General features: G+C 44.1%; 4 protein-coding genes across 7 annotated transcripts; 3 read left to right on the top strand and 1 right to left on the bottom strand.

Moving 5' to 3' along the window:
• Positions 1–669: 669 nt before the first annotated feature.
• Positions 670–3,655, top strand: LOC311485586 (membrane progestin receptor beta-like; the record flags this gene model as incomplete). The annotated part of the gene is made up of 5 exons (XM_084541111.1): positions 670–1,178; positions 1,251–1,363; positions 1,543–1,699; positions 1,778–1,993; positions 3,344–3,655. Exons 1-5 carry the CDS (start codon positions 912–914, stop codon positions 3,653–3,655), a joined length of 1,065 nt encoding a protein of 354 aa, XP_084397237.1. The 5' UTR covers positions 670–911.
• Positions 3,656–4,600: 945 nt separating this feature from the next.
• Positions 4,601–9,437, top strand: LOC311485589 (uncharacterized protein). Its single transcript, XM_084541114.1, has 8 exons — positions 4,601–5,561; positions 6,438–6,478; positions 6,892–7,018; positions 7,439–7,499; positions 7,589–7,649; positions 7,754–7,831; positions 8,350–8,412; positions 8,491–9,437. Exons 3-8 carry the CDS (start codon positions 6,897–6,899, stop codon positions 8,775–8,777), a joined length of 672 nt encoding a protein of 223 aa, XP_084397240.1. The 5' UTR covers positions 4,601–5,561; positions 6,438–6,478; positions 6,892–6,896; the 3' UTR covers positions 8,778–9,437.
• A 3,555-nt stretch (positions 9,438–12,992) lies between these two features.
• Positions 12,993–19,012, top strand: LOC311485581 (zinc finger protein 395-like). Of its 4 annotated transcripts, none has more exons than XM_084541104.1 (10): positions 12,993–13,158; positions 14,330–14,460; positions 14,739–14,863; positions 14,947–15,056; positions 15,140–15,342; positions 15,413–15,513; positions 15,856–16,135; positions 16,462–16,551; positions 17,410–17,480; positions 17,686–19,012. In XM_084541104.1, the coding sequence occupies exons 1-10, from the start codon at positions 13,008–13,010 to the stop codon at positions 17,795–17,797; spliced, it is 1,374 nt and encodes a 457-aa protein (XP_084397230.1). In that variant the 5' UTR covers positions 12,993–13,007; the 3' UTR covers positions 17,798–19,012. The 4 variants fall into 4 exon arrangements, with proteins under 4 accessions (XP_084397230.1, XP_084397229.1, XP_084397232.1 ...); XM_084541103.1 differs by having other exon boundaries at positions 15,853–16,135; XM_084541106.1 differs by having other exon boundaries at positions 13,060–13,158; positions 13,989–14,460; positions 15,853–16,135.
• A 445-nt stretch (positions 19,013–19,457) lies between these two features.
• Positions 19,458–21,781, bottom strand: gtf2a2 (general transcription factor IIA, 2). The gene is made up of 4 exons (XM_084541120.1): positions 21,609–21,781; positions 20,786–20,890; positions 20,427–20,588; positions 19,458–19,760 (listed from the first exon to the last, which is right to left on the bottom strand). Exons 1-3 carry the CDS (start codon positions 21,678–21,680, stop codon positions 20,430–20,432), a joined length of 336 nt encoding a protein of 111 aa, XP_084397246.1. The 5' UTR covers positions 21,681–21,781; the 3' UTR covers positions 19,458–19,760; positions 20,427–20,429.
• Between the last annotated feature and the right edge of the window lie 2,646 nt (positions 21,782–24,427).

The following is a 24,427-nucleotide window of genomic DNA, read 5'->3' as shown; positions in this document are numbered from 1 at the left end:
ACTGACCCGAACGGCTTCAAAGCTTCTGGAATTTCTTTCTTAAATCTGATCTTTTCTTGCGGCGCTGAACTCCTGAGCCTCCTGATTTCACATTCTTCTGCTCAAAGCCTCAAAACCTCAATGAATTCAAACAACAGCAGCTCTGATAAACGTCTAGCGCACCAGGCACTAATAACAGCAGCATGTTGGATGATGGATCATTTGTTGGGTTGATTTCAGTGCTTTATTTTATTTTGAGACTTTTATAACTAACTAACTCTTCTTCTCTTTAAATTGGACCAATCAACAAATCAACAGGAGTTTTTTTTTATTATCTGCAGTCTACTTTTAAGATTTCTTTGTTTTGTTAGACTGATTATTGGCTCAACATTCATTCATTTATTCATTCATTCATCTTCTGTAATCATTTGTCCTATGAAAGATGGGGGGGGGGGGGGGGGGTATCCCAGCTGTTATTGGGCGAGAGGCTCTGTGGACGTTTGATTTTTGACTCTAACACATAAAAATAAAATTATTATTTGATTTTAAATATGTGAAACCAGAACTAAAGGAAAAACCAGTTTCATATAAAACCAGAAGTTTCATTGATTTCAAATCTTTTCTGTCTAAACGGAGCATGGACGTGACTCTGGAACAATGTTCAGATGGAATTTTAGACTTTCTGACTCAAGGTATCTGGTCATCTGGATTTATCTCTGAATCTGGAGAAGAACCAGGTTTATTTAGAGCTGAACACAATGATCCATGGACCAGAGAGACCTGGACCAGTGAGACCTGGACTAGTGGTCACCGTGGAGACTACTTCCTGGAACAACATTAGGACTGAGATTAACTTTAGACGTCACACTGAAAGAAAGGTCCTTACTCACCTGTTCACTCTCCACAGGTGTATCCAGCACACCTGACCTCCCATGATGCCTCGGGTGTCGTTCGCCCTTCCCTCGCTGTGCCTCGCCATCCTCCCCTCCCTCCCCGCTACCGTCCGTGACGTGGACGTCCCCCCTCTGTTCCGGGAGCGCTTCATTCTGTCCGGGTACCGTCCCGTCGGCCTGTCATGGCGCTGCTACGCCCTCAGCCTCTTCCAGATCCACAACGAGACGCTGAACGTCTGGAGCCACCTGCTGGCCGCCGTCTGCGTGGTGCTGAGGTTCATGACGTTCACCGTCCTCAGGGGAGGGGTACGACTCCAGGCTTTCTCTCCTCGCTGCTTTCTGCTTCACCTCCTGATGTCTGACCTTTGACCTCCACAGGGGATCCTGGGTTTCCGGCTGCAGGGTCCTGAAGGTCAAGGGTTTTCTTTGGACGTCTCCTCACTGCCTCTGGTCCTCTACGTCCTCTCTGCCGTCACGTACCTCAGCTGCAGGTGAGAACTTCACCGCGTTGTTATTTGGTCATTTGAAACCTCCTCCTAGCCTTCCAGCTAACAGTAGCTCCTGCTAGCCTCCTAGCCTTCCAGCTAACAGTAGCTCCTGCTAGCCTAGTGGTCGGCCTTGGTTGCCTTTAGTTCTCACTGCTGTAGCTAACCCAGAGTTCCTCCTGCAGCGCGGCAGCTCACCTGTTTCAGTCTCACTCGGAGCAGGCGCATTACTCGCTCTTCTTCCTGGACTATGTGGGCGTGGCCGTCTACCAGTATGGCTGCGCTCTGGCTCTGTGTCTGTACAGCTCCGACTCTGCCTGGACGCAAAGCATTCTGGGACAGGTGTGTTCATGGAAGCACGATGGTGTCTTGGATGCTAGTTGTTTGGACCGATGCTTTGACGGAGGTGTCTTGTCTCAGGTCTTCCTCCCGGCCGCTGCCTTCCTCGCCTGGTTCTCCTGCACCGCCTGCTGCTACGCAAAGCTTCGTTTCCGGCGGCCGTACCCCCTCCACAGGAAGCTCTGTCAGCTGGTCCCGATGGGCGTGGCCTACCTGCTGGACATCAGCCCCATCGCCCACCGCCTCGCCACCCATAGCTGGAGCAGCAGCCCTGCACCGCCACTGCACTTCCTGCAGGTAGCGCCTCTTAATACAATAAATAGTTTTTGATCACAACCAAAAGATCATTCAAAATACCTGTGTTTTTATTTATCTAGTAAAATGAGCCAATATTACATATCATGTCCTCCTTGTCTCCAGTATCTGCTGTGACCTCCTTGTCACTAAATGTTTCTGGTAACTGCTGATCAGTGGTCTACAGCAGCTTGGAGGAATTTTAGCCCATTCCTCAGAACAGAACCACTTCAGTTCTGAGATGTTGGTGGGTTTCCTCACATCAACTGCTTGCTTCAGGTCCTTCCACAACATTTCTATTGGATTAAGGTCAGGACTTTGACTTGGCCGTTCCTAAACATTCATCTTGTTCTTCTTTAACCGTTCTTTTGTAGAACCACTTGTGTTCTTGGTTCTCGTTGTCTTGCTGCATGACCCAGTTTCTCTTCACATTCAGCTCATGGACAGATGTCCTGACATTTTCTTTTAGAGTTCACTGGTAGAATTCAGAATTCATTGGTCAATCTATGATGACAAGCCGTCCTGGTCCAGATGCAGCAGAACAGGCCCAAACCAGGACATTAGCACCCCCATGTTTGATGGAGGGATGAGGTTCTGATGCTGGAATGATGCAGTGTTGGTTCATCTCATTTAAACCAAACTATTCTACTTTGGTCTCATCTGTCCACTAAACATTGTCCCAATAGTCTTCTGTCTTGTCCACATGATGTTTAGAAATGTTCTTCTTGGAGAGCAGTGTCTTTGTCCATCACACCATGGTTGTTCAGTGGATTCATCAACATTAACATCAGCCAATGAGAGAGAGGCCTTTAGCTGCTTAGAAGTTCCCCTGGGTTCCTCTGGGACCTCTCAGACTATTATGGAGTGATCTTTGTTGGTGGACCACTCCTGTGGAGGGGAACAGTCGTCTTCAATCTGTCTGACTGTGGATTATTTGTGGGTTCCAAACTCTTTAGAGATGGTTCTGGAACCTTTTCCAGCCTGATGAGCAACAACAACTCTTTCTCTGAGCTCCTCAGAAAGCTCCTTTGTCCACAAACATGTGTTGTGAAGATCAGACTGAGACAAATCCCTGATTTATTGAAACTAAACCAGGAACTGAACCACACCTGAGTCTCATTACATTGATGGAAACACTTCTGAACACATGGACTCTGATTTAATCCTAGAGGAGCTCCTCTCTGATATGTAATCTTGGTGTATTTTAGTCTAATATTTCTGTTTCATATGTTTGATTTCTCTTTGTCTCTTTTTCTGGTGATAATCTGTTGATGTTTTTAATCATTTTTATGCAGAATGAAAACTGTCCTCCATCGTCTTTAAAGCAGTAGCTTTCTGTCGTTTCTCCACCAGGTGGTGCTGTTTCTGCTGTCGGCCTTCTTCTTCTCTTGCCCCATACCTGAGCGTTTCTCCCCCGGCCGCTTCGACATCGTGGGTCACGGCCATCAGCTCTTCCACGTCCTGCTGTCGCTCTGCACGCTGGCCCAGCAGGAGGCGCTGTTCCACGACTTCCTGTGGCGGCGGCCGGCGCTGCTCAGGGAGTTCACGGAGGAGCGCCTCCTCCTGGCCTGCGCCTCCTTTCCATTCCTGACGCTCTGCTGTGTTGTGACGGCGCTCGCCATGAGGAGGCGGGCTCAGGAACAGCTGACGAAAGAACAAACATAGAAGAAGAAGTTAGTTTTTCACCTTTCTGGATTTTCTGGTTTTTTGAACGTTTACACAGAAAACTGGAACAACGTCAAATCAACTGAGTAAGAAATGATCAACTTTAATGTTGGTGTGTTTCTATTGTTCAAAGATAATAAAACTTTTTTTTTCACATTTCTGGAGATGACATCAGACTGGATCTTGTATTTGACTCGTAAACGTGTAGAGTTCTGTCTCCAGCCTGGATCAGTTCAGAGTTCTCATATAAGTGACGTTAAAAGCAACTGGGTGTTAATATTAGAGGTTTGTACTGAAGCTGAGGACACACGGTTTATCACGGTACTAAAACTAAAAATGTAAAGCTTCAAGGTAAACGTTTGAGTCATGCATCAATCAACTGGATCCATCGCTCCCATTGGTCCAGAATAGTTCAGCTTGGTACCGCCCACATTCATTCCTCAAGTCAACAGAACGTGTCCTGGTTTATTTCAACTCAACAAGAAATTAGAATTAAATAATAAAATGAAACGATGAAGAAATTACAACAAATAACAACATGTAGATCACAGGTGTCAAACATACGGCCCGTGGGCCAAAAGTAGCCCACCAGAGGGTCTTATCTGGTCCAAAGCATGAATCTGGAAAGTGGGAAAATTACATAGAAGAATTTTTTAATGAAAATAACATCCGTCCTTAATTCGTCCACTGTTTTAATGGGAGGACAGACCCAGGACTAGACAGCAGCAATGAGCCCAAATAACACTTTCATTTCTATTTAGAGGATAGTTTATTAAATGTTAACATTCTCCTAATTCTCTGTGTTCTTCTTTGCACCAGAACAAATGACTTGTTGTTATAAACAGATTATCATCCTGTCATCTCACTTTAGATCAAACTGATCTGAATGTGGCCCCTGAATTAGAATGAGTTCGACCTGATTTAGATTCTCCAACGAGAAGCAGCTCAAACTAACTGAAAACATCTAAAGACTAAAACACGTCAGATCCAAACGTCTTAAAACAAAGCAAACTGACTCGACGCTGCAGGGACCAATGAGAGAAAGGATCTTATTTTGAACTTCCTTCATCCCCACAGTGCCTGTTGTTGTTATCTGTCCGTCACAGTCGGCCTCGCTCCACCAGTCAAGCACTAAGAGTCGGTTGTTGCTCGGGTGGAGCTGCTGATAGCGTTTCAGGTTCAGTTTGATCTGAGCTTCGATGAACTTATCTCTGACAGCTGCCATAAAAACCGCCAACACTCCCTCTGAGCTAGTCGTTACAGCTGAAGCCATGCGCTGCTAACACTCAGATAAATACTCTGATGACTCAACCTGATGGTGGCGCTAGAGCTGGAATGTCACTCTGTCATTAATTAATCCAAATAAAGTTCTTGCTAATCCACATAAACACTCAGTTATACATTCAGTTCAAAGTTCTCCACTAGAATAAATAATGAATAAACCGACAACAGCAACAGATTAATAAACAGCTACAGGAGTTAAAGGAAAGTAAATATGTGGACGTCTAACGTATGTCTCTCATTTGTCTCCTGTAGCTACGAGAGTAACATTGTTTTAGCTGTATGCTAGGTAGCATGATGATGTTTTATTAGCATATATGAATTAGCACAGCTGGCAGCCATCTTGAATTGTCTGACATCATAGAAATATTGCCAGAAATATGTTGAAATAAACATCTTGTTTTAGTATTATGCTTGGAATTTACAGTCTTTGTGCTAAGCTAAGCTAAGCTAAGCTAAGCTAAGCTAAGACTGACATCCATCTTGTCTGCCCGCCTCCTCGGTGTACAACCAGTGCATGTGTCTTTAAGACGGTCAAACATCAGAGACGCCGAGTGTTTGTTCAGTCAGTCAATGAGTAAACGAGCAGCAGAAACAACTCAACGCTCACAGCTGTCTGACTCAGGTACGTCTCTTTAAACCTGTTAGAGGGTAAAATAGAAATATATTAATCCAACCACACGAGGACTGGTTGATTTATTTTATCACAACGGAAAAAAAAAAACATTTGAAATCTGTGTTTGTAACTTTTCAACCATCAGTAGGTCTGGACTCGTTGTTATCATGTACAGGAACTTATTTCAACATGTTATTAGATGTTATACAGAGTGTGTGTGGCTGAGATACTCGCTCATATTACCAGTATATTAGAACACATGTTCAGATATTTAAAATGTTCCTTCAACATGATTTAAACATTCATTTCACATGTTCCAGACTCAGAGACGAGCTGCTCAGTCTCTGGTCTGAATCATTTAATAAACAATAAAACCTTTTAACCCTGAACTGAGTTAATCCTGCAGCAGTAAAGGGTCATAAAGCAGGCAGGTGTTTTCTGATAGAAGCTGACTGAAGGGCCGTTGATGATGAACGTGTCGTGTTATTTCTCTTTCTAGTACTTTTTATAGAACGGTTTTGCATGGCGTGGAGCTGCACAGAGCCGTTCTGTGCTTCTTTTCAGGCTTGTTTTGCATCTCATTTGACATCTCTCTGTGGTCGCTTCGGCCTCACCCACCCTCCTGTGTCGGTGCATGAGCCTGATTGGCTGCTGGGTTCCCGGTTCAGCTGTTATTAAGCAGATGATTGGCTGCTGGAGGGTGGTGGGCAGGGCAAACAAACACGCTCAGTGGAGGGATTTCTGTTTGATTTCTGTTTTGAGGCTTGTTTGTGTAGATGTTGAACTAATTCTTTAAATAAGACGCCTAGAAATAAAAGTTTAAATAAATATAAAGCAGCTTCAGGTCTCTCCTGTGTTTCTGACGCCCTTCGCCTTGTCTGACAGGAGCCGGTCAGGATGATAACACAGAGCCGAAACTGAAAGAGGTAAATATCTGAACTGTTTGACTTTTATTAATGCGCAGCTGGAGGCTTATCTTTCATTTCACGGTGTGTAAAGTAAATACTCTCATTTATACGTATTTATTCAGTCTGTTTGAGTGCTGAGGTTTCCAGAAGGTTTGTGTTTGAGTTCTGTAACATGAACCAGATAAAAAGGTTCAAAGGAAAGAATTTAACAACAGGAAGAAAACACGGTGCTCGCACTCGTATTTAGCTTAGCTTGATTTGGGGGCGGAGCTAGAGAGGACATGATTAGTTACTGTCACCCAGAAAACAACATGGCGGCAGCTGAAGCTCAAGAGGTGGACAGGAGGCGGCCATCTTTACTTTTGTCTGTCGTGCTAGCTAGCTGTTAGCTAGCTGTTAGCTCTAATCGTCACCTCCTTCCCGTCTCTCAGGGGTCATGGCTGCGCTCGGAGCAGAGGTCACCGGCTGGTGGTTCCTGTCATCAGGAGTCGTCGGGTTCCTCCTCCTCCTCCTCCTCCTCTCCATCTTCATCATGGCGCTCTGCCTCGACTGCAACAGGTCAGCTGTTCCTGAACACAACCTCCCTGAGAGATCATGAAGGAGTTAAACAGATCTGAGTCGACCTCCACCGGCCGCCACACAGACTCACCTTTAAACATGAAACAAACCAAACCCTGGCCACTTCATTAGGTACACCAGTGAAACCAGTCCTGCTCTAAATCTAGTCTCCATGAAGGTTCTGGTTCAGCTTTAGTTTCTAATCACTGACATAGATGTTGATTCATCTGGCTTGACACGTGTTCCTAATATTTTGACACTCAGTATGTTAGGCTAAATAACAGAAACACTTCATCCTCCACTATGATCATCAGGTGAATCCCCACTCTACATCAACTCAACATCATGTATTCACTTGTGTACCTAATGAAGTGGCCAGTTAGAGCATTGGCTCATATATCTCTTGTCTTTGTTTTGCAGACGTTCATTTGAGCTGCAGCATTCAGGCGTGGATAAAAACCCTCCAGCTCTCATCAAAGTGGTAAAAGACAAACGTTTCAGTGACATCTGAACGAGTCAGAGCTCTGACTACTTCCTGTTTGTGACCTCGTCTGTGCTGTTGATTGACAGGTGAAGCTGGAGGAAACCAGAGAGAATCCGATGATCAGTCAGATCCAGAACGACGAGAAACGTGAGTGGACTTCTGAATGGGAGCCAGCTTCACAGACGTCAGTGAACTTAATGTAGAGATGAGAGGTTACCATGCTCTGACTGATCCGTCCTGTTTGTCTTCAGAGTTTGGTCGCGATGAGGAAAACCCCGCCACCTTCACCCCCTGGAGGAGCCACCTGGGGGCGCCACACACCAACCACGGTCAGTGTTAGTGCTGCTCTACAAGATTTAATAATAAACAAATATACATGGTTTACATCAGACATTCACAGGAGATGACATGATAATAAATGTTACTGAGGCTGGGTTTTCAAATTAAAACTCTTTCAGGGTTCATGTAATAATAATACATCTGGATCATCTTAGATTACAAATTTTAAAAAATTATTATTGAAAGAGAGAGACGAGAATCAAGAACTAAACTTATTTCTTATTGTTTTGTTTTAGTATTTGATGATATGACTTTAGATTGAGGAGGTGTAGTCGTTGCCATGGATACAGGGATGTCATGATAAAACTCTTAGTCTCTAAACGTTTACAAATGTTATGGAAAGAAATGAAGGGAAGGAAGGTTGAAAGAAAGAACGGATGAAGGAAGGAACAAATGAAAGTGGGATGGAAGGACGTATGGAAGAAAATAAGGAAGGTGTTACTACATTTCCCACCATGCATCTGTGTCTCAGGCTGAGGTCAGATGATGATCTTTGGGTTTCTTTCAGATGATGAAGCCTCAGCTCCGATCACTCCCTGGAGGAGCCACCTGGGGGCAGCACTGAGCTCAGGTCTGGTATTTAAAGGCTTTATGGTAAAGAAGTGATGGAGAGGAGGAAGACCTTCAACCAACATCTCTCTGTTCACAGATCTGAACGCCTCCTCACCTCCAGACTCCGACCTCGACCACATCTACCACGCCATCAGAGGAGGAAGTGACGCGACATCCCCAGCAGCCAATCAGGAGCCAGAACAGCAGCAGCGTCGGTCTGAAGTGGAGCTGAACGACAGGAATTCAGTTTATGCTCGAATCAGCAAGAAAGTAAATATGACACCTGTTTACACGCCTGAGGAGGAGGAGGAGGAGGAGGAGGAAGAGGAGGAGGAAGCTTCACCTCCTCTACCTGACAGGAGCACAGAGATGGAAGAAGAGTGATAAATGACAAACGATGGATGAGAAACCAAAGATAGATAGATAGATGGATAGATAGATAGCTAGATAGCTAGATAGACAGATAGATAGATAGCTAGATAGATAGATAGATAGATAGATAGATAGATAGATAGATAGATAGATAGATAGATATTAACAAACCAGAAGTAAAGAAAGAACAAAAGCCAGATGTTCAGGACAGAGGACACTTCATTAGGTACACCAGTGAATACATGCTGAGGTTTTAACTGAACCATTGACTCATGTTTTATCAATAAACTCTCAGACTGGTGGACTCTAGGAGTAGAGGTGGGGGTGGAGGTGGTGGTAACCATGGTAACCTTTACTAATCAGAATCAGGTGAGGAGGAGGAGGAGGAGAGACAGAAACATGGAGGTAGAAAAACTAGATGAACCAAGATGGAATCAATGTGGACAGAGACGATGGAGACGTGGAGACACCTTGGTCGTCTTCTAAGACTCTAGACATTTAGGACTGGAGGAGGAGGACATGGAGGAGGAGGACATGGAGGAGGACATGGAGGAGGAGGACATGGAGGAGGAGGACATGGAGGAGGACACACTATACTTCTTCTTCTCCTCTTCTTCTGTTTCTAGTAGATGTGATGCTCTTCATCAATAAAGTTCTACAGTGATTGATTGATTGATGTTCTGATGTAAACTCATCTATTGATTTGGTCTCCATGGTAACAGCTCATCCTCTCTGTTGATCAGAGAGCATTGCATTCTGGGATGTTAGTGTCGTCTCTGATTAGTCTTCAGACACGTCTCTGAACTTCTGTCCAGATCTGTCTTCCTGCTGAAGGACTATGAGTTTAAACTGGACGACTCGTCTCTTTGTCTCTTCGTCTCTTTGTCTCTGTAAACTAGAGGCTCTGATCATAGACATAAAAACATAGACGCCTCATTGAGCGGGTTGGCCCGTTGTTGCGATACGTCAACGTCGCCGCCATATTGGAGGAGGCAGCTCTGTCCCACGAACTAATACGAGTCAATGGAGTGAACTTTATTAAGCGTCTTCTAAGTTAATGCCTCTCATTTACACATTCACACACGAACGTATATATTCAGGAAACCGATAGGAACCAGAAACATTAATTTAACATTAACTACTCAGAATGTTACAGACACGAGAGACATTAACTAATAGTACTTTGTAGAAGTACCATTAGTAGGTGTATAAATCAATCACCTAGTTATTCAGACTGCTTCTACAAACATTTCTTAAAGAATGAGTCGCTCTCAGGAGCTCAGTGACTTCCAGTGTGGTTCTGTGATAGGATGACACCTAAGCAACAAGTCCAGTCATGAAATTACCTCACTACTTAATATTCCACAGTCAACTGTCAGTGGGATTACAACAAAGTGGAAGAGATTGGGAACGACAGCAACTCAGCCACAAAGTGTCAGGACACGTAAAATGACAGAGCAGGGTCAGAGGATGCTGAGGTTCATAGTGAGCAGAGGTCAGAGGTCACCAACGTTCTGCAGAGTCGATCTCTACAGACCTCCAAGCTTCATGTTTCCTTCAGATCAGCTCCAGAACAGTAGAGAGCTTCATGGAATGGGTTTCCATGGCCGAGCAGCTGCATCCAAGCCATACATCACCAAGTACAATGCAAAGCGTTGGATGCAGTGGTGTAAAGCAGCCGCCACTGGAGACTCTAGAGCACTGGAGACTCTGGAGGGATGAATCACACTTCTCCATCTGGTAATCTGATGGATGAATCTGGGTTTGGTGGTTGCCAGGACAACGGTACTTGTCTGACTGCATTGAGCCAAGTGTGAAGTTTGGTGGAGGGGGGGTTATGGTGTGGGGGGGTTCTTCAGGAGCTGGGCTTGGCCCCTTAGTTCCAGTTAAAGGAACTCTGAATGCTTCAGCAGACCAAGAGATTCTGGACACTTCCATGCTCCCAACTTTGTGGGAACAGTTTGGGGATGGACCCGTCCTGTTCCAACATGACTGAGCACCAGAGCACAAAGCAAGGTCCATGAAGACATGGATGAGAGAGTTTGGTGAGGAAGAACTTGACTGGCCTGCACAGAGTCCTGACCTCAACCTGATAGAACAACCTTTGGGATGAATTAGAGTGAAGACTGAGAGCCAGGCCTTCTAGTCCAACATCAGAGTCTGACCTCACTAATGAGCTTCTAGAAGAATGGTCAGAAATATAAAGACACTCCTAAACCTTGTGGAAAGACTTTCTAGAAGAGTTGAAGCTGTTCTAGCTGTAAAGGGTGGGCCCACGTCATATTAAACCCTCTGGATTAAGAATGGGACATCACTTAAGTTCATATGAGAGTAAAGACAGATGAGACAATACTTCTGGTGATATAGTGAACGTCTATGTCTCTAATGTCTCTGATGTCTCTGAGTCTCAGGCTGTTGTTGCTCTGACTGAACAGAAGGTGGCAGCAACGACAAAGAAGAAGAAACAGGACGACTGGAAACTGGAAATAAGCTGCACTTCTCCTTTCCCTCCTTCTCCTCCTCCTTCTCCTCCTCCTTTCCCTCCTTTCCCTCCATCTTCTTCTTCTCCTCTTCCTCCCCTGCTCCTCATATTTCTTCTTCTTTTCACCCCCTTCTTTTTCTTCATCTTCATCTCCTCCTCTTTTTCCTCCTCTTCCTACTTCTTCTTCTTCTGTTCTATTTACTGTAGATGTGATGCTCCTGATCACATCGTTTGATCTGGTCTCCATGGTAACGGTTAATCTCTGATCACAGTCATTGATCAGAGATTAAGTTCCCGCTCTGAGTCTTTTTATTGTCTTCATACTTGTTTGAAAGATGTTGGAGGAGGAGGAGGAAGAGCAGGAGGAGGAGGAGGAGGAGGAGGAGGAGGAAGAGGAAGAAGGGGAGGAGGAGGAGGAGGAGGACAAAGAGAAAGAAGAGGAGGAGGAGGAATAAGAGGAGGAGGAAGAGGAGGAGGAGGAAGGGGAGGAGGAGAAGAAAAATGAAGAAGAGGAGGAGGAAAAAGAGAAAGTAGAGGAGGAGGATGAGGAAGAGGAGGAAGAGGAGAAAGAGGAATAAGTGGAGGAATAAGAGGAGGAGGAGGAGGAGGATGAAGGATGTGTTGCCTATCGGGGTGTTTGTTGTTGTGATCAGTTCTAAGTGCCTGTCCCTTTAAGAGCTGACAGCACGTAGCGCACGAGAGAAGAGGAAGCCGACGTGCTGCCACACACACACACGCGCGCGCTCACACTCACACTCACACGTACGCTCCTATTACGTAATAAGTAACGGTCTGACAGTACTACCAGAGCTCTGGTACTACCTGTACTACATACATGTAGTTTTACTGCAGTAAAGTAGTACCTACTGTCGTACTGCTGCAGTATTACTGTGTCCAACCTGCAGCTGTTCCGTTTGTCTGTGTGCGTTAAAGTTCAGGACGGACTGCGCAGCCGCAGTAGACCAGTGGACTACTACAGTGTGGTGGCGGTGGTGGTGTCTGTGGGCTTATTATGGGATGCCGTGAACACCAACACTCTCCGGTGACTCTCAGTAAACAACAGACCTCAGAGGGGTGTGTTCCTCCGCGGCCGAGCTCCGCCAATCAGCGGCCAGCTCCTCCCCACGTGGCTCGCTTGTTTACTACGGAGCTGAAGCGCCGCCGCGGGGGCTGATGGGAAAACCTGGAGCGGATCAGGAGAGTTTGAATGAATGAATGAATGATGTGACGATAAACATTAAATGATCCTGATAGAAAATAGAAATTAAATGATAAATATTTAAATTACTAATAAACATTTAATCACTAAATTAATAACGGAATAATTTATTATTAAAGTGCTTTATTGAATAATTATAATTAGGGAATTAATAATTCAACATTTGTTGATTTAATGATAAAAATAATAAGTCATAAATAAATAATCAACGACAACTACAATAATCAGAAAGAAAGAAAGATGGAGGAAGGAAGGAGAAGAATAGAGGATGAGAGAGAAAGAAAAGAAGTGACTTCCTGTGTGGGACCAAGATGGCCGCCGAGCTGAACCAGTGAATCCAGACTGAGCATGACGACAAAAACCAACATCCAGACATTTAAGAAAAGTTGCAGAAGTATAAACAAAACGAAAACAACATCAAAATGAAAACATTAGAAGCTCACACTGACACCTGGAGAGGAACCCAAACCTCGGCTTGTTGCTCTGAGACTGAGTCCAGTTCTCTCCAGATCCGGTCCACGTCTTCCTGCCGTCTGTCCTGATGGTGTTGGACTGTTGGACTGAAGCAACTCAGAGACTCAGCTCACAGTCAACAGCAGCAACAGCAACAGCAGCAGCAACAGAGCAACAGCCTCCTCTTCTTCTTCTCCTCCTTCGTCTTCTTCTGCTCATTCTTCTCGGAGGACCTCCAGGTCGGTCACAGCTCTTCTGTCTGCATGTTTCATCTTTCAGAGTTTTCCTGTGAGATTAAAATGTCGTGTTTTGGTTTGTTGTGACATTTTAAAGCTATTCATCAGCTGGTGTGTTGTTTCTGCTCATTTGGGACTCTTATTGTGAAAGGTGTGAAGGAATCTGATTGGTTCAGAGCTGTGTGTGTGTGTGTGTGTACAGTACCAGTGCTGAGTACAGACAAACTTAATGTGAAATTTCATTGTTTTTACAGTAAAACTTTGCAGCAGCTCTAAAATAAAGAGTTCATCGTGGTGAACTCAGCGTTACATCAGTAACTTTAGTCTGTTTACGTCTTCGTTGAGGCTAAAAGTTTTAAAGTTTGTGGGCGTCACCCCGTTTGAATGAAGGGAAACTCTTAACTCTTACCATGTGATATTTTAGACAACACAAACTCATCTTTCTGCCTTTAGCTTCTTACGCTAACGCTAACCGTAACCTAATTACCCCAAAGACCAAGGCAGAAGGGGCTTTAACTCTCAAACAGGGTGAAGAAGTCCCCACAACATTAGTATTCCTCCACGACACACTGGGACACACAGTGAGCTGAGGACGTGTCCACATACTTTTGCTCATGTACGTGATTCTGCAAAAACTGGTTTCATCGTGTTTCATGGCATCGTCACGGTAACGGTAATGTGATCAAGACACTTTGATTAGCACGCACACACACACACACACACACACACACACACACACACACACACACACACTCTCCTGACTGTAAATGACTCAGTGTGATTCCTCTCAGGCTGAATCCACAGCTGTGGATGTTTCTGACTCATGTTCACAGACTCTACGTGCAGATGGACGGTGCAGGTCAACACAGAGGTCACGGATAGAAGAAGAAGAAGAAGAAGAAGAAGAAGAAGAAGTGATTTTTTACGTGTAGTCTTTCTGTCCTGGTCAAACATGTGGTCCGTCTCCTTCTCTTCAGTCTCAGCTGATCGTGTCCTCCACCAGTCGTTTAGAGACGTGGAGGATGAACGACTGAGAACATCCTCAGACATGAAGCTCCACCATAGAACCATAGAACCATAGAACCAGCCGTGATCAGTGACACCGTCCGTATCCACGGTAACGCTCGGTACCGGTCCCGGTGGATTAAGGTTCTTTCTCCCTTGTTTCTTTCAGACATGCTACCAAAGACCCGTCTGGGGAAACGTTCTCCTCTCGGAGCGCTGGTCGGGGAGAGCAGCATCGCCACGGCAACAGCAGCCGGACAACAAGCCGTCGCCAGGGTCAAAGGTCATCCTGGACTGAAGGTGAGAGGAACAAATACCTCCAGCCAATCAGAGCCTCGGTTACTCTCCTCTCCATCGCCACATTAAGCCCCGCCCCCACACGATCTGATTGGTCCAGCAGGTCTTTGCTGGAGCAGATCCCAACAGAGAGACTCTACTAAACCATAACCTCATTAGCTGACAGCTTTCATTCCTTCCTTCTGTGAATTCTTAGCGCAGCGTCTAGACGACGTCTGTTTTCTGTCTGCTTATTGATTGACAGCTGCCTCAGCCAATCACGTGGCTGCTTCCTCTCTCAGGTGTATTTCCCGTGTGGAGGAGCAGGTGAATCTTCAGGTGCGGTGGAGCCGACAGACCAGAGCAACGTCTCCTCTTCCTCCTCCTCGTCCAGATCTGTCTCCGCCTCCATCGACGTCCCCGTAAGGTTGGACACGTCCCGTCTCTCTTTACTGTTGATGTCCATGTTTACCAGTAAACACGTGTTTACTGTGTCTCTGTGTCCTCCAGTCAGAGGAGTCCTCAGGAGGTGGACATGAACGAACTCATGGCGGCCATGGTCCTCAGCAGCCTGTCCTGCAGCCCACTGCTGCATGGCCCCGCCCACCAGGAGACAGCAGGTACAGACAACAACAAACAACAACAAACAACAACAACAAACAGCTGATCAAACAAACAAACACTGACCTCTTCCGTGTTCCAGCTCCTCTCATGGACTGTGGCGGCAGCGAGTTCTCCGACAGCGGCAGCAGCGGCTACTGGAGCGTCGGCCACGCCCATGGAAGCCCCGCCCCCTCTCCGCCCATCACAGATCCCGATGCCGGCCCAGTCACGCCCCCCGACGAGGGCCTGGACATGGAGCTGGAGCAGGTTCTGTTTGACGAGCCGGCGCCGCGGAAACGCAGGGTGAGCGGCGTTTATCATTTATGTTCCTGTGGTCGCACTGCCGGCGCTGACGCTGCGCTTCCTCCCGCAGAACTCAGTGAAGGTGGCGTTCAGGTGTCTGTGGCCGAGCTGTGGGAAGGTGCTGACGTCAGTTGTGGGAATTAAACGTCACATCAGGACGACACACCTGTGGTAAGACCCGTCCACCGTCAACATGTTGATACTGTACGTTGCCTCCTGTAGTGGAATCAGGAGGATTTTGTAGCCAGATTCACTTTCAAGAGGTAAAAACCCAACGTGGAACACTTTGGGTTCTTTGGTTCTCCACATGTCCAGATGGAGAGTGGGCCTGGTTCTATTGTTACCAGAACCTTTGTGGTATTTCTCTAAACTCTTGGTCCAGTTCTAGTTCAGAATGATGTCATTGCTATCAGGGTGTCAGACGTCATCGTTTTACGGCGTTTATTAAACGACGTCTTTCCTTCCTGACCTCTGACCTTTGACCTCTGACCTCTGACCTTTGACCTCCAGCAGCCGTGGTGGAGAACATGAGCGGTGTTCCCGCAGTGAGGAGGATTTTTACTACACTGAGATCAACCAATGGGATCATCCTCATCCTCAGCAGCAGCAGCAGTCTCCGCCCCCTCCTCTCCAGTGTGGCCCCGCCCCTGCCTCCCCCTCTTCATCGCCCAGCCCTCCTCCTCCTCCTCCCTCCCCTCCATCTCCCCCATCTCCAACCTGTGGCGCTCTGAGTCGCTCCGCCCCCTCCTCCTCAGGCAGCTTCTGGCAGGTCCAATCAGAGCACTCGTACCAGGTAGGGCGGGGCTTAACGGCTGTAATTCCATATAACATTCTGTTGATTAGTTTTATATTCTGTTCCTGATTAACATTTATTTTGTTTCTGCCAACGATGTTAAAGATCTTATTGTAGGATGTTGATTTTTCATCTTTTCCAGACATTTATATGATTAATGTTTACATGATTTAAGTTTATATTAAATGTAAACAGCTGTTTTGTGTCTTTTATCTTCACTCCTTCAAATGAATTCACTTTTGTTATTAGTTTATAATCATAAAATAAACTGATGGATATGATAATACAAATAAAAGTAATAAATATTTAATGTGTTTTCTTTTTAGGCTCCGCCTCCAAGCCATGTGGTGTCAGCAGCAGCTCTGGCCACGCCCTCTTGTCGTTGGACGGCCCCGCCCACCACCTGCCACAGACAGGTAAATCTTCATGTTTATAGGTTTTAAACAGATTCTCTGGAATCTTTGTAAATAAAGTTATTTTAAAAAAACTAAAATCATCTGATAAATAATGTTATTACTGTTTTTTTAAATAAAACTTAAATTAAACATTTGGCAGGTTTTTAGGATCTACTGATTCATTTATTTCATCCAGTAAAACTCTTTTATCTTTTTAAAGCATTTAAACCTGTGTTTCCTCTGCTACATTTAGAGCATGTTCTGGAGTTTTTCAGTCTCTAGTTTTGAGTTTTGCAGCGTTTTAATTATTTTCTTCACAGAGACTCAGGTCTGGGTGACATCCAGCTGTTGACTGGTTGAGTTTGTGTCGATTAAAAGAAGAAACAGCTGAACTCAGCTCAGTTGTTTTCTCTCGGTCTGACTCCGTCCACAGAAACCTGCTGGAACTGGTTTCAGGCTGGAGGAGGTGAAGAATCAAACGCTCCTCCTTCATAGTTTCAGTTCAGTCAGTCCCTCCACATGTTGTCCTCAGAGCAAAGCTGCCTCCTGCAGGATGAACGAGGAAGAGACGTCACACCGTCCACAAATAATAACCAGGATCCACTGCACAAACACAGCAGCTCTTCACTAAAACCAATAAATAAAAAGAATAAATTATAAAACCAACAGACTGAAACTAGAATAAAAACTTAAATCCTGCATCAGGACTGCAGAGGAGCGTTTTGATTGGTCAGACTCAATAAATATTATAAATAAATGCTTTACATTTATTTCACTCGATACTCTCTCAAGTAAAATTTGAGTATTATATTTTTAATATATTTATTATTTTTTTTATTTATTTCACATCTTCAGTTTGTTTCTCCTCTTCTTCCTCAGACTCTGTCCTTCAGGGTGCGTTCAGTGAGCGTCGGTGAACAGTGGCTGCAGCATCAGAGCGCCCCCTGCAGGTCGGTGCTTCTGTCTGTTACATGAATCACTCTGGGGGGGGGGTTCCTGGGCCAGCAGGGTCTGGGGGGGGGGGGAGGGGGGGCTCCAGGGCCCCTGGGCCAGCAGGGTCTGGGGGGGCGGGGCCTCCAGGGGCCCAGCAGTGTCTGGGGTGGGGGGGCCTCCCGGGGCCCAGCAGCTCGTGACGTCTGTTTCTTTGTCCATCAGGAGGATTCGGGGCGAAGCCAAGAAGTGTCGTAAGGTTTACGGCATCGAGCACAGAGACCAGTGGTGCACCGCCTGCCGCTGGAAGAAAGCCTGCCAGCGCTTCCTGGACTGAGCGCCCCCTGCTGGACGGGTTCATACCTCCTTAAATCTGGAAGGAGTTTTTATTCTTTCCATGTTGTCTGAACAGATTTGGCAGCTATGAAGCAGCGTTCACGTCCAACGACTCTCTGGGTCGCTGAGCGTCGACTGATCAGGAAATTTAAAAAAAACACCACGTTGAGGTGCTCAGCTGTCAGTTTATTAGGAACAGTCCTGCAGAGAATCAGTATCACTACGTTTAAAACGTCAGTATAACATCCAGAAACAGGAAAAAATCAAGAATTATTCCTGTATCATTTCTTTGAAGCAAAAGCCAAAACCTTTGAGATCTAATCGTTTTATTTTTGTAAAATATTTCTGACTTTGACCGACAGTTACTTTCACTTTTTATCTGCTGGTTTTTTTTTTCTTGGTGCTCCAAATGTTCTAAGTATGTAAACATTTCCATTATTAACTGATTTACAATCAAACGAGCCGAGTTCAGACTGAACCAACGTCCAGGGATGAAAACACAATGAAGCTAAAAGCTTATCGTCGTAAAACCAGACGGGAGACGTTGTAATCAGCTGATGAATGATTAAAAGGTTTAAATAGTCAGCTACAATGAGAAATGAATTAGAACCAACAAAGTGCCTGTAGCTAGCTAAATCAATTACAGTTCACTAAGGATTACCTTAGCACTATAGCTACCAGCTAATGTTAGCTATCTGTTAGCAGACAGCTAAAATGGTGGATGAATTACATAAAGGTCAGCTGAAGTCATTGAATGCTAACAAAGTGCCTTTAGCTAGCTCAAAAGATTACAGTTCACTATGGCTCATCTTAGCACCATAGCTACCAGCTAATGTTAGCTATGGCTCATCTTAGCACCATAGCTACCAGCTAATGTTAGCTATCTTTTAGCAAGCACCAGCATGTTTGTTATTTTTAGCTTTTTGCTAAAGAGGAATCTTCAAACATATCAAATGTCAGCCACGAATTTAAACTCTGTCTCCATCAGTGATGTTAAAAGTGGCTATGCTAGCTAGGTAAGAGCTAATGTATAGCTAGCTTGGTCATAGCTCATATAGCTAGCTAGCTAATGATATGCGAGTTTCTGATGCAGTACTGATCATGTTTACGTTGTATTTTCTTCCGTCTCCTCATGTTTAAGAGAAAAACAGGAAACTGTTTCATTTCTATGAATCTTTTTTGTACCTGATGTTTTTATTAAAGCAGAAAGAAACGATTCGTTGTGTTTGATTAAATCCTCTCGACTCACTGGTGACAGGATTAGAGTTCAGTAGTTATATTAAAAACTAAACATTAAATAATATATAAAATAGTAACAGTGGGAAATGTTAATTACAAAAAGACATTTTTAAACTTGACAATCTTCAAAAAGCCAAATAAATAATTTAAATAAAGCTTCAATTCAAAATGATATAGTAAGAAAAAATAAAGCTGATACAAACTATAGAAATATATTGAAATAAAACCAAACAGTCTGAACAGACCTGATGACTCGTGTTGATCAGCAACTTTTACGAGATATTTTTTTATAAACGTGTATTTTTATTTTATTCTCAGGGCTGCGTGTTTTTACAGAATCACAGGTCAGAAACGTTTCAGACTCTAAACACGTTGAGATGAGTTTGTTATTGATGAAATGAATCCTCCAGACAGAACGGAGCCTCCGTGTGTTTTAAATAAAGTTTTTATTAAAGATCATCAGCTTGGTAACGACAACAAACTGAACACAAACTTCCTGCAAACTGGTCGATAAAAAACAAACCAAAAAAAAATAAATGCTGCTGGCAAACACAAACACACACACATTCTCTCTCTCTCACACACACACACACACACACACACACACACACACACACACACACACACACACACACACACACACTGGTGACTGTCTGTAATAAATTATATGTACAGTCCAGGTCCGTCTGAGTCGGTGGTCACTCTGCGGCGCTGGAGCCCCGAGTCTGAAGAAGAAGAAGAGGAAGAGGAAGGACAGCATTAAATAACTGGACGAGTCAGGGTAACGTTAGCATTGTTAGCTCAGTCACTAACGTTAGCATGTTGAAGCTAAAAGAAGCTAACATATCATCTGCTCAGTGCATGTACTGGTTTTAGGGTCACGGTTAGAGAATGAATTATATCTGTGGGACGTCCTCACAGAGATGTAAACATGAGTGTGAAGGGTGTGTACCTGTACAGGTGAGGTCTGAGGACATGTTGGATTCATATCACATGTTTATATGAAATCTACAGAAGCTGAGAGAACTCAACGCACGACAACACCAGGAAACACAAGGTGAGAAAACGTCAAATGTCTTTTAGAGACACAACCAGTCCAGACGTCTTTGTCTCAGCTTGTCCTTTAACGGTAGGTAGAGATCCATTAGAGACAGCAGCTGGTACAATATTCTACTGACCACATGATGGCGCTGCTGATTTAACCTTGATTAAAGCTGATCAGACGTGATCAGATGTTGACGTGACGTCTGAACCTTCACTCTGTGTTTTGTGTTTTCTTGAGCTCTGTCAGCCTCCGTCAACACGTCACCTCCATCACTGAATAAACTCAACCCGGGACGCGTCCTGCTGCAGCTCCAGGACCAGCATGGATCACGGGGAGGGTGGCGTACCTATCATTTGTCGGTTTTGTTCTGGGTCGACTCGCTCTTCCCGTCGCAGGCCACGATCTTCACCTTGTCGACCTTGACGAGGTCGGTGACCTCTCTGAACTCCACGTCGTTCAGGACGAACGTCCACACGTTGTCACAGAAGCGGTAGGTGTTCAGAGAGCCCTGTGGACGGAGACACGGCTGAGACATGGCTGAGACATGACGGAGACATGGCTGAGACATGGCTGAGACATGACGGAGACATGACGGAGACATGATGGAGACATGATGGAGACATGATGGAGACATGATGGAGACATGACGGGACAACCTGCTGCCAGCCGGCCGGCCCGGGGCGGAGGGAACGCTGCAGCACTCACCCTGAAGTTGACCCTGTTGCGGACCCGGTTGGCGAGCGCCGTGTTGATGGCTTTATCAAACTGGAGGAGGACCTGGAGGGCGAGCTGAGGAGTGATCTGCTGAGTCTGAGCACAACAACAAGTCACTGGAACCAGATGTCTCAGAGTTCACTAGTTTAGTGTTTACTGGTTAAATGATTCATTTACGTCGATGGATTAATAATAAATAAAAGAAGAACAGTTTGATGAAGCTCTACAAGACACAGCTGATAATTAAACTCAGATTTATACATGAATCTACTGAAACTCTACTCTTGTTTTATCCTAACTTGACTCTTGATTATTATTCTCATGTTTTTGTTAAATATATTTTTATGATGTTGTTTCATTTAACTGGACCTCAGGTCTTTCTCCTTCATAACTTCATTAATAATAATAATAATAATAATTATTAATGCCAGCCTGTTAATGTGCCAGTTAACTCTTTATTACTTATTAAATGTTTTGTCTGACAGTGCTGCTAAGCTGAAACTGATTTTGTTCATTTCTTTCTGTTTTTCTGTTTGAATAAAGACGACAGAAACTTTACAGACTGACTCCTCAGTTTAACTTTCATCTCACTTCTTCTTCCCGCTCTTCACCAGCGCTTTAAATTAACCTGTTAATCAACTACACCTGTTAATATCTGCAGCATTTTAACACCTTTAACTTTAATTCAGCCTGGAATGAATCACAGCTAACAAGCTAACGTTAGCCTGCTGAAAGCTAACCGGAGCTAGTCCGCGTCAATGGCCGAAGCTGGTGCCGTTAGCAACAAGCTAATCCAGGCTAGGTGTGCGGTCACCTGTATGAGCTCGTCCAGACTCTCCTGGAGGCTGTTCCCCAGGGTGGTATTTCTGTAGAGCTGGTACGCCATGATGGAACCACTGCAAGAACTCACTGAACTAAACTACAAACACACACCGAGCTAACAGCGCTAACGGAGCTAACGGAGCTAGCTGCTTCCCTTCACAACAAGCGAGCCGAACGCTTAACCGGAACAAGCTGGCGACACACTTCCGCTTGGGATTTTCAAATCAAAATAAAACCGACTCAGAGTTTACAGCAATTTTGAAGTTTTGTTAAGTTTTGAAGTTCTGTAGATTAAATATATGTCCTTAATAAATAAATAAATAACATATTATTATTATGAGTTATTTAAAGAACATATAAAGCCTTCCTATCACCATTTATATATATATATATATATATATATATATATATATAAATATATATATATATATATATATATATATGCATGTTTACACCAGACAAATCATTCACGCTGTCTGTTTCTAAAATGAAATAAAATAATAATTATCATGGTTGTCGTTGTATTTTTCTCCCTTAAAAACATTAAACCAAAACGAAACACTAAGCGTTTCCTCTAAACACCAAATAAAACAGCTCCACGTCGTCATTATTAATGATAAAGTTCAGACTTTTCTTATTTTACAAAAACCCAATAAATCTTAATAAAAACAGACTTTTCTGATTTGATGAAGTTAAATGTGACAGTAACATCTGCTCTGTGTTCATGCTGTTGGTTTAGTTTTTAACTTTTTTAACGACTAAACTCTGATTTACTCCTCCACCTCACTCATGGTTTCATTTTCTGTTCAGAGCATAAATCATGATGGAAGATCTGTGTCTGTTTCATAATGTTCCCTTTAAAGACAGCAGCACATAAAAAGATAAAAAGAAGAAATAAAACATTAAATAAGCACAAACATTAGAACAGAATAAATCCTATGTGTGAGGGTATTATAGATGAATTTGCCATCAAAGACTTTAACATGTTTTAAAGCAGTGATGTATTTTTAAATGTTTTTATGAATGTTCCCATTACACACAAAGATTTTAATGAAACAGTTTCATTTCAGAAAAGAACAAACAGGTAAAAGAGAAAAGAATTAAAGCTGAGACATGGACACCAGTTACTGATTTTCAAAATAAAACAGGAAACGACAGAAACAACCTGAAGTGTAGTGAGGTTTATTCTGAACACCTGGCTCCTCCATCATCATCCTCACCATCATCATCATCATCCTCATCGTCTCCATCGTCTTCATGCTGGTATCAGTGTGGATCATAAATCTGCAGACAGGAAATGAAATGTGTTATGTGTCAACATGTCTCTGATCTCGTTGTGTTTACTTCCTGCATCAAATTAAATGTTTCATTAACTATAAAAGCTCCTGATTCACACGTCCACAGCTGAGACAGAGACAAAGACAGAGACAGAGACAGAGAGGTCTCAGGTCACACATAAGAGACATGACGACAGACATGAGACAATGAGACGTCAGTTACCCTGCGGGAACCTCCCATAGGGATCAGTAAACCTATCTATCACTGGTACAAAGAATGACTCTTGTTTTAAGATATTTCATCTTAGGTAGGTTTCAGTTTTTACAGCCAAACACCTCCTTCTAACATTCATTCATTCATCTTCTGTAACATCTTGTCCTGTGAAGGGTCATGGGGGTCTGGAGCCTATCCCAGCTGTCATTGGTCTAGAGGGGGGGTCCACCCTGGACAGGTCTCCAGTCTATCCCAGCTGTCATTGGTCTAGGGGGGGGGGGTCCACCCTGGACAGGTCTCCAGTCTATCCCAGGGCTAACACAGAGAGACACTCACACCTACGGCCAATTTAGAATCACCAATGAACCTAACCAGCATGTCTTTGGATGGTGGGAGGAAGCTGGAGAACCTGGAGAGAACCCACGCAGACACAGGGAGAACATGCAGACTACACACAGAAAGGAACCAGAACCCAGAACCTTCTGGCTGGGAGGCATCAGTGCTGACCACCACACCTCCTCCTAACACCTCCTCCTGTGGCCTCTTGTTCATCACTGTGACCAACAGGAATAAAACTAATATCAGAGACTTTTAAACTAGACAAACATTTCAAGTCTTCACACGCTGATGATGAAAACAAACACATAGAATCAGAATCTTTATTGTCATCATACATGAAGAACTGTTAAAGTATTTATCTGCAGCCCCCATCAGTGCAAACAACAAAGAAAGGAATCGAACCTAACACATAAAATAAATACCATTTCACATCATTTATCATCCATCATCATCCATCCATTCATCATCCATCATCATCCATCATCCATCATCATCCATCATCCATCATCATCCATCATCATCCATCATCATCCATCCATCCATCCATCCATCCATCATCATCCATCATCCATCATCATCCATCCATCCATAATCCATCATCCACCATCCATCATGATCCATCATCCATCATCATCCATCCATCCATCATCCATCATCTTTCATCCATCATCATCCATCATCATCCATCATCCATCATCATCCATCCATCCATCATCCATTATCCATCATCCATCATCATCCATCATCATCCATCCATCCATCATCCATCATCCATCATCATCATCCATCATCATCATCCATCATCATCATCCATCATCATCCATCATCATCATCCATCATCATCCATCATCATCCATCCATCCATCATCCATCATAATCATCATCCATCATCATCCATCATCCATCATCCATCATCATCCATCATCATCCATCCATCATCATCCGTCATCCATCATCATCCATCATCATCCATCCATCATC

This window comes from Chelon labrosus, assembly GCF_963514085.1.
Source record: "Chelon labrosus genome assembly, chromosome: 3".
NCBI lineage: Eukaryota > Metazoa > Chordata > Actinopteri > Mugiliformes > Mugilidae > Chelon > Chelon labrosus.
Note: the sequence above shows the minus strand (reverse complement) of the source record. Positions and strands in the feature narration are given on the sequence as shown.

Bases quoted from the DNA above. Each gene is read 5' to 3' on its own strand.
- LOC311485581 (XM_084541103.1), top strand. From the start codon at position 13,008: ATGGTGTTGGACTGTTGGACTGAAGCAACTCAGAGACTCAGCTCACAG. The intron at 14,461-14,738 runs GTGAGAGGAACA...TTCCTCTCTCAG, and splicing joins AAGGTCATCCTGGACTGAAG to GTGTATTTCCCGTGTGGAGG. The intron at 15,343-15,412 runs GTGAGCGGCGTT...TTCCTCCCGCAG, and splicing joins CGGCGCCGCGGAAACGCAGG to AACTCAGTGAAGGTGGCGTT.
- LOC311485589 (XM_084541114.1), top strand. From the start codon at position 6,897: ATGGCTGCGCTCGGAGCAGAGGTCACCGGCTGGTGGTTCCTGTCATCA. The intron at 7,832-8,349 runs GTCAGTGTTAGT...GGTTTCTTTCAG, and splicing joins GGCGCCACACACCAACCACG to ATGATGAAGCCTCAGCTCCG. The intron at 8,413-8,490 runs GTCTGGTATTTA...CTCTGTTCACAG, and splicing joins GGGGGCAGCACTGAGCTCAG to ATCTGAACGCCTCCTCACCT.
- gtf2a2 (XM_084541120.1), bottom strand. From the start codon at position 21,680: ATGGCGTACCAGCTCTACAGAAATACCACCCTGGGGAACAGCCTCCAG. The intron at 20,891-21,608 runs GTGACCGCACAC...TGTTGTGCTCAG, and splicing joins GTCTGGACGAGCTCATACAG to ACTCAGCAGATCACTCCTCA. The intron at 20,589-20,785 runs GTGAGTGCTGCA...CTCCGTCCACAG, and splicing joins GCAACAGGGTCAACTTCAGG to GGCTCTCTGAACACCTACCG.